The 9,242-nt window shown below is 41.2% G+C and overlaps 1 protein-coding gene across 1 annotated transcript; it reads right to left on the bottom strand.

Moving 5' to 3' along the window:
- Positions 1-2,966: 2,966 nt before the first annotated feature.
- On the bottom strand, positions 2,967-8,708 carry KCNK18 (potassium two pore domain channel subfamily K member 18). Its single transcript, XM_062635089.1, has 3 exons — positions 8,406-8,708; positions 7,415-7,561; positions 2,967-5,028 (listed from the first exon to the last, which is right to left on the bottom strand). The coding sequence occupies exons 1-3, from the start codon at positions 8,620-8,622 to the stop codon at positions 4,217-4,219; spliced, it is 1,176 nt and encodes a 391-aa protein (XP_062491073.1). The 5' UTR covers positions 8,623-8,708; the 3' UTR covers positions 2,967-4,216.
- Positions 8,709-9,242: the final 534 nt, after the last annotated feature.

The raw sequence follows: 9,242 nt of genomic DNA on the forward strand, positions 1-9,242 counted from the left end.
GCTGAGCCTGCCACCATGCGTGCTATTAGCATTCATTATGTGAGAGCCTTTTTGTGATGTGGGTGCATCTGCACCTGGAACAAGTTGAAAAAGCATAAAGGCCATCAAAGTGCTATCAGAAGTTATTAACGTTGAGCCCACTAAAATCTGGACTGCATCTGAACTACTGGCATACAGATGACAAGTCCTACATCCCATTAGGAATTTCCTGAGTCCTCAGACGTCCTGCTCATGTAAAAGATACTGCTGAACGGGTTGTTGCTCATTGAATGACAAAGCAGAGAGTAAGAAGGATATTTCTGGTGGTTTCATTAATGGCTTTTCAGTCCAGTATCCGTATGTTCTTTCTGCCACTGTTTTATCCCTCAGGAGGCTTCCTTGCAGATTCTTCTGCTCTCCCTGTGGCTGCTGATGGTGAGACCTGTGCCTGAGCCCAACAACCATGACCACTATGCTGATCTAAGAAGGGCTGTCCTACCATGGGCTGGCTGCACAAGCCTTCCCCAGGCCACAGGCACCAGCCCTCACCATATTTTCAGTCTCTCAAGCATCTCTCCACCATACTTTTGTCTATACAGAAAGTGGCTCCTTCCTCCGCTGTTGCTGTCATTTTCCCCCTCTAACCTTTCTGCCCAAAGATTATTTTCCACCCTTCTGCTCATTCCTCCATCCCTCCCTCTGTAATTCCCACACCAGGAATGCCCTCCTCTCTGCTCCTAAGTGCTCGTGACAGCTGCCATCTTGGCCCAATCAGGAGTGATTGATCCAGCATCCTTCAGCGCCAAGTGCATTTGATCTGTAAAGCTCTCCAGCTGGGTCTGTAATAACTCATATCCTTTGTGGGTTACACATCAAGCAACTCTTTCCCCATCAGTCACGTCTTTCCTGATAGAAAAGCTCTTCCATGACACCCTTCATGGCTAAGCCACCATCTCGCGCAGCACATGATGGAAAAAAAAGTTATGAAAAGCAGTATTTTATACGGCTTTGATGCAAACAAAGCTGATTTCCATGTCAATTTTGTTGAATAAAAACTTCTGAGGGCAGACACTGTGAATTCTTCTAGGATTTAGATCATGATTAAGAGCAATCAACTCATAAATATTTATGCCTGAGCCTCACTAAATGAGTCACTACTCACTACTTTGTTTCACGTTCATTAAGTCTGTTGCTGTATCTACTGAGCTGCATTCAGATCCTATTATACTGACCACACTGCTGTCGCTGTCAGTGCAAAGCTGCTGCATATTGTGCTGTCATCTGGCAAACTGGCTTCCAATTTTGATAGTAAGAAAATCAGGGCCGGATATTCCTGTCTATGTGGGATCAATGTTTCAGTGCACCTGAGCAGAGGACATAAATACCTTTTTATCCCTGACATTGGTGTGTGTCCAGCTCTCCACCTTGCTTCAGGTTCACAACACAAGACAAATGACCTTGTTCTATTTGCTGCAGGCTGGTTGTGTTGTGTTGCCCAAATCACATTCTTTTGTGATCTGTTTTGCAGAATCAGAATGTGCTGGTTTGTCTGCCTTGCATGCAATGTGAAACTGAATATCTCTGCAGAAATTAGGTTCACTGAATATTTTGTTAGCTGTATAATAATCTGTTTCAATGCATTACAAGCCCTGAAATCAGGTCAGAAGGATACTATGAAGACCAGTATTCTGTCTCTGAGAGACAACAGGTTGCAAAGAAAGAACACAAGGACAGAGAAGTCTGTAGAGTTGCTTCCTCCTCATCTGCCAGTTTGGGACTCAATGATTATTGAGCCAGAAGTGTTATGGTTGTGTTTAATTGTTTTTCAAGTTTTTCTTTCATGATTTTGCTCCATCTCCCATTGATCTAATGTGAACTTTAAATTGCCACATCCTCCCCTACCAAGGAGTATCTACAGCTTAATTACATGCTGTGTGAAGTACCATTTTCTCTTCCTTCTGTTTCTTTTCTCTAACCTGCCACATGAAAGCCTTAGCTCTCATAATGAAGGATGTTTAGCAACCATTCCGTCATTCCATCCTCTGTGCCCTCGTGATGTTACACATCTCTCCTTCAGTCTCTCACCTCTTTCCAGACTGGAGAGCTACTACATGTCTCTCATATGGAAGCCGTTCCCTGTCTTTGGTCATCCTTTACCTGTCCTATAACTTCATTCCAATTTTGTGTATCCTTTGGGAAGTGAAGGATCAGAGCTGCGCATTATATTCAAGAGGCAGGTTCACTGTCATTTTATAGAGGGTCATGGTGATATGATTTGTTCTCTCTTCTTCTGTAGAATACGTTTTAATCCCCCATAACTGATGGGTTCTATAGGAAGGTAAGCTGTTTACTGCCATCCCTTGGCCATAACTAGAACAATTTGGTGTATAATCCTTATTGCAAGTCCAGCCAAAATTCCCTAAGTCTGTAAAGTAAATGTGAAGGTATCAAGATATCACATCAGTGAAAAATCTATAGGGGATGAATTCAAAGGTAATCCCTCTCCATAAATGAGATCTCATTGATATGAGAGAAACTAGTCATGTTATAAAGGCTAATTCCAACTAATGCTGGCTATGTTAGGTGCATCACAAGAAAAAACCCTGAGGAGCAGGAAGTACAGTTCTCTGATTCAAAGCCCATTAAATCATACCAGTTTCTTCATTGATTTCTGAAAACACTGGCATGGGTCCAAAGTCCTACACTGATTTTAATCCAAAGACATAAAATAAAGTAATATGAGAGCAGGCTGAACAGAGGGACTTTCTATGTGAAGCCAAAGTCATGGCAAACATGAAAAAGTTAACAGGAGTTCTTTCCAGCTGCTGTGTTCTTTATTGGTATTCTTATAAAGAACTTCTCTGTATAATATCATTCATTATATATTTTGCATATCATCAGTGGTTAATCATAACTAATTATTGATAAAGACTGAATACACATTACCATGTAGATGGAGTATAACAGAGGTAAGATGCCATGTAAATACGCTAAAGATCTCAGCTTCAAATGGCATATTTGCTATGGAGAATAATGTACATTCCATCATAATCAACCATGCTTTAATACCTAGAGATGTCATTCACAATCAGTGATCATGTATACAAATTACAGGTTAATAGGTTAATTAAAATCAGTGATTTCTTTCATAGAGTGTTTTGGTGGGTTTTGTTTTGTCAGGGAGAAAAAAATCTATCATTGACAGCTTGATCCAGATTATGAATAACATAAGCAAAATCTTGAAGATAGAGCATTATTCATGTATTAATGCACTTCACAGATATGTAACTACAGGATCCTCATCACATCGCATTTAAATAGATAGACTTTTCTGTCTACGGGTCAAGGAACTCCCAGAAGTCAAGCAGTCTGTGCAGAGTAAAACCTGGATGAGGAGTGAGGACGCCTGGGTTCGGTGTTCCCAGACCGTCAGCAAAGAGCTGGAGGTTCATTCCACCTTGTAGTCACCTTGAAGTTTGTTCCATGCTTTCCCCTGACCATCACAAGGGCAGAACTTGTCACAAGCACTTCTATAGCTGGATACCACAAAACATATTGACTCTGGGATGAGGACAGATATGATAAACCATGATGGAAAAGAAGTGGTTTCAGCCATGAAGAGATGAACGGTTTTCTGACCGATTTCTGGACAGGGGACAGAGAAAGAGGTGGAAATTTGGTGTCCTTCTTTTAATTTTAAAATTCCTCTGGCCTACATAAAGGTACAATGTTTGCAATACATGCAGTCATGACAGAAGAGCAGCTGGATTCACAGTCCTTCTCCCCAGCTCTCTCTGATGATAAATCATATTGCAGTGGCATTCTGACACAGTTCAGTACCGACAGCCACAACCAAGCTGTCCCTAGCTGCAGACAAGGTGGCAGGATGAGATTGTGACCTGGGACTTGCTTGGACAAGTGCTGAAAAAGAAATCCTATACTGGCTTGTGGTGGGAGAGAGGACAGGAAGGCTTTGCTAAAGGTGCTAGGGAGCACTGGCAGGGAGAGCCTTCTGCTTTTTCATCATGCATCATCGTTATTCAGGAGATGGGACCCTGCTGGAAAGTACTTCCTGGAGATGCCTTCTCCAAGTGTGTCCTGAGGTATTCATCCATTTTACATTAGATTCTCAGAAGAAATCAGAATAAGATATACCTCCTGCCACCCCTAGGCAGAAATGCAAAGGAAGTTTCATCTCATTGCAGTGGCCAATGCTTACAAGTGAAGGAGAAATGACTTATTTTGGATATATCTTCATTGACGGCATCTTTTGCTCCCCACAAAATGAGATCACCTTTTTATACAAACCAATTAAGCGGTCTTGGCCCAGCTTAAAAGCAATGAAGACTATTTCCATGCCAATAATAATATAGAGGGAGAAAAACAAGAAAAACTTGGGATGTTCCAGTTGCGTATCTCCGAATCCAATAGTTGTCAAGGTGATAAAGCAGAAATAAAAGGCCTCCTGAAAATCCAACCTTGTTTCCCAGTTTGGAAGAATAGCAGCCGCACAAGAGATGTACACAAAGATAACTAACACCATTAATACGATGGGCACATCTAACTTTTCTAACTGCTTCCCAATTTTGTCAAAATTCTCCATGACTCTGGACATTGTCTTTCCCCTGGCTAGCTCAGGACATGAGCTCCACCTCTCAATGCTCTTATTTCTCGCTGGGCCTGTGTGTTCATTCTCTCTGGCAATTAACATTTCAAAAATCTCAGCATTGCGGCATTTGACTGGCTTCCTCTTCACACCCCGTTGACTTTTCAGCACTTCCATGATACTCAAGGGCTCGTTGATGACTATTTTGGACTGCGCTCTGGATTTCAGTTCGTCCCCTTTGTTGCATGTGCATCCAGAACAGAGTTTAGAGGCTAGAAGTTTTGACTGGAGTTTTCTGAATTCATTGTAACACTTGGATAAGACAGTCGCAAGGATGTCTCCCATGTCTGTCAGTACCAAGAACATCAGAGGGATGCCAAATAAAGCATACAACATACAGAGATACTTTCCAGTCCGTGTCACAGGATAGGTATTGCCATAACCTTGAACAAAAAGAGGAAGAGAAGGGAGACATAACATTGTGATTTATTAGGTATTCACATCCTCTGAGCTTTTTATCGCTGTTCATTTTAAAAATCAACTTTTAGCACGGAGAATACTGTTCTTTTGCTTTGCTTTGAAGCTATTAAAATATCTGAGGCTCAGAAACCACTAATCTGGGCATCCTTCTTCAAACACTTGGAGGTTTGGAGTTTGTCAGTTTTGCTGAATTAACTCTTCCTATGTCATGTGCACCTCATCAGCTCTTTGACTTAACCTGCTGACAACAAGAGGCCATTTAGGGAGGGGAAACAAAAGGTTTGGTCCAGCCCAAAGCTGGCGTGCTGCCTCTGTCCTGCTGGAGACTGTTATTGGGTAGATTTCCTGACCTGGGAAGCTGGGTCAAGAAGGATCCAAAAGGCAAGACATCAAGAGATGGGTCCCTCTGCAGGGACTTGGGTTTAAACCACGACAGAAGTCGAGCTGATGCTTGGGAAAGCTAATGGACTGTGCATGAGGAGCTTGGGGATCATTTCCTGGCCAGCCTCCAGGGCCTCACAGTATGACTGAATGATCTCTAGGGATGAGACTCCCTGAGCTTTGAGGAGATTCAGATCTAGACGATTGAATTCTGAAACTCGGACAGCAGTATAGATCAGATTGGGACAATGAGACGTGTACTTCACACTTCATTGCTCCACCAAAACTACTTGTGATCAACGGTAAGCTAATAACAGCGTTTGAAATTGTCCCTTATTCATCAGACCTAGCTCTAATGGCATACGTAGTATTAACACTGTGTTTGTATGCATTTCATGTTTTCAGAGTCTCTTAAACACTAAGAAAAACAAAACACCAAGTGAGGAAGCACGTGTTTCTCACATGAGGAAATGCATGTTTATTCTCAAGCACTAAAGCTTACAAATATCACTTACAACAAATAGGGAAGTGCTACCAGACACATGGCCTTTATGATACTTAAAATGGTAGCCAAAGATATGCCCTTTCCCTAAATTCAATTTGGGTATTTATATTTCCTTCCTCTAACATATTGGTTATGAAACTTCAATTGTAAGTTAGTGTTTTTCCATTACAGTGGGATAAAACATCAGCATAATATCAATTGTATTTAATTTTAAAAACCATTTTTCTTCTCATCCTCCAAAATGACATAAATAATTTCTTCTCTCCCTTCAAAAACATTGTTCTTTTCTAGATGATTTTCCAGGTCAGTTGCTTAGCCTCTAAGTTTATTAGCTCATATGCTGAGGCATGTTTTCCTTCATTTTCTTCATCCATTCATGTTTGTTTTCACTAAAGGCTGCCATAGCCTTTGGTCTGAATCCAAACTTGGTCCCTCCTTTGCTGTAAGACACTGAAAACCTGTTTAATCTCTATCATTCTCTTCTCCATTGGCTAACCGGGACTGCTAATCCTTACTGCTGAAGCAGTTGTGGAAGATTAATTATTGTAGTTACTGCACAGAGTGATTTTTTTTTGCCTTTTCTCAATTTCTATGCATTAAAAAGGTGAAGTGCAATTACAAGGGTTAAAACTTATCTTGAGCTTAAATTCAGCTATCCAGAAATCTCACCTAACCGAGCCAGTAAGCAAGCTCCTAGGGCAGGGGGTAGAGGCAGCTCAAACCACTGATCTTCAGACGAGATGCCTCGGTCCTCCTAGATAATTAAAGGTAGCTAAATTGACTTCAACCTGAAGTGATTTATCAGTTCCTAATACTGCATATAACAAACCCACTGCAATGGAAATAGCCATCTGTTAGCAACAAATACTTGATCTAGGTCCTCCTTTGAAGTATGAAGTCAGAATGAAAGATTTCAGAGGTGTGACCTAAACATCGCCACGTGCTGTTAACACAGAGAAGTGTGAACAACTATAGCATGGTTAATTATAGAGCCATAGATTTACAAAGCTGGGTTAGACATAAATAATAGGGAAGCAATTGAAAGACAATATATGCATAACGAATTACCTCTTCCAGTGAGGAGAACATTACCCACCATAAGGCACAATAATGGGAAGGATAAGGTTTGACAGAAAAATGGAGCTTTCTTTTTACTTTAATATACTAGTTTTGGGTACCTGTCATATATAAGTACATGTTATAGTATGCATGTAGTGATGCAGCTAATTAGTGTGTATCATCACTACTTACTAAATTCCAACTTGCTTCCCTGACTCAGCTACATCTCTGCAGTCGGCGTTTGCAGAGCCCCTTGCAGACTCATCATCATTACTCAGGAAGAACATTGAAGGGGATTTGGGTTTTAGGTTTGGTTGTTTGTTCTAATTCCATGGAAGAAATACATTAGACAAAGCAGCAATATCAACTGATTCTGCTGGGGGTTGCTTTAACTCTGAACTTACCCACAGTTGTGAATACTGTGCAGCAGAAAAAGAGAGACCCAAAGAAAGTCCATTTGTCTTTTGGGTTGACAAACCAGTCTCGTTCAGCCGTGTTGAGCAGTGTATGGATTTCTTCCTTAAATATCTCCTCATTTTCTGTCATATTATCTGTTACAGTAACAACAGGAGGGATGATGAGTGTTTGCACGCCACCACTGAGTAAGTAGCCAGCCTGTTATTCCAGTAGTGTTTTCTCCATCTGGGACTTGCTTGTACTCTTTTAGGAGATAAAGATATTCACCTCACCCTCCCCTTTACCTCCAGAAAAAATCAGGTGGCTTCAGTGAATAAAGCAACAAGAAAAAATAAGCAAATAAAATAAACTATGCTCCAACAAAGTCAAAATACAACACAAAAATAAGCATAAAGAAGCAGGACAGGAAGATTGAATATTCAACTCTGAATGTCCTGTTTCATTTTGATCTCCCCAAAGGATTTGTATTCTTTTGACTTAAAGACACAGCTACCTGAGTGAACGTCCAAGCCTGTGTATGAGTCCCAACACAGATACAGGAGGATTTCTACCCCTTCTCATCTCATCTACCCTCTCCATCCCATCACCATAGGGCTGGTAGGGAAGCCCAGAGCTGTGAAGAGGGAGCTGGAAGAGACTTTCTGAGACAGAGGATTCAGTCCCAGCAATCAGAGGGAAATGCTTTGGGAATCTCAGCTGCTCTTTCAGGAACTTGAGCAAAAGGGAGAACACAGGCACCCCAGGAAAAGTGGTTTCAGGTAGGAATGCAGGGACCAGGGAATTTTGCAGACAAAAATCACAGCTAAAGAACACAAGCAAACAGCAGCAGTCATTAGGTAGGCAGAGGGAAAATCCTGTTTGCAGGTTCAGCTGATAGTATTTTGAAGAATGTCTTCAAAAGCCAAAAATCCCATTGAAAAGGCAAGAGATTGAGTATCTCCCTGTACAGCCAAGTCATTTTGAAATCCCAGTACGTACCTGATAAATTTCTGGAGATGTACCACAAATTCTGCATGAATTCTCTATATTCTTCACTTAAATTGACCTTCCGGTTACCTTCAATGTGGGAAAACATGACAGCCCCAAGGAAAGCATAGATCACAAGAGACAGAATGAAGCAGGCATGAGGAAACACTGCCCAGAAGATTTTTTTACATGCCCTTTTACCTCGTAGAGGCTGAGATGTTGATGCCATCGCTTTTGCTTTTTCCTTTCTTTTAATTCTGTGAAGTCACAGCTTTTAGAAGCAAAGATAAGGATGTGAAAGCTTTTGCATCCTTGAAAAGCTCCTCCTGTGGAAATAAGGATTGCTCTGCCTCGGGCTTTCAGATCACATGTCTTTATAAGTGAAGATTACACTACAGTCCCAGCGGAAAAGGAGCACAACTAATCAAGCCTTGAAATATTTCTCACTCCACTCTATCCCTGAATTACTATTGATCAGCCTGTGTTATAATGCACACAGATTACCAGCTTCTGTGGGTTTCCATTGGAGCCAACTCATGGTTAAAGCTTCTTGTTCTGAACTAGTTTCCCATTGATACAGTAGAAACATTCCCAACTGCCAGGAGGGGAAATGTGCACTGTAAGGGATGGATTTCTTTAAAGATTTCTCCCAGAAATAAACAGAGAAGCTTAAAATTAATCAAAAGAAGGGGCTGGCACTAGTGCTTGTCACTTAAATTCAGCTATCATCATCTGGACAAACTGTAGAATAATTCATTTCTCTTCCAGATGGCTTAAAGAATCTCTCTCTCTACCACATCATCTTTGTAGGAGGGTTTTCTTTATTTTTGAAGGATTTTCCTCCAGAAA

Source organism: Pezoporus occidentalis, unplaced genomic scaffold (genome assembly GCF_034315485.1).
Source record: "Pezoporus occidentalis ecotype Australia unplaced genomic scaffold, CSIRO_AGI_Poc_V1 ctg45, whole genome shotgun sequence".
Lineage (NCBI taxonomy): Eukaryota > Metazoa > Chordata > Aves > Psittaciformes > Psittacidae > Pezoporus > Pezoporus occidentalis.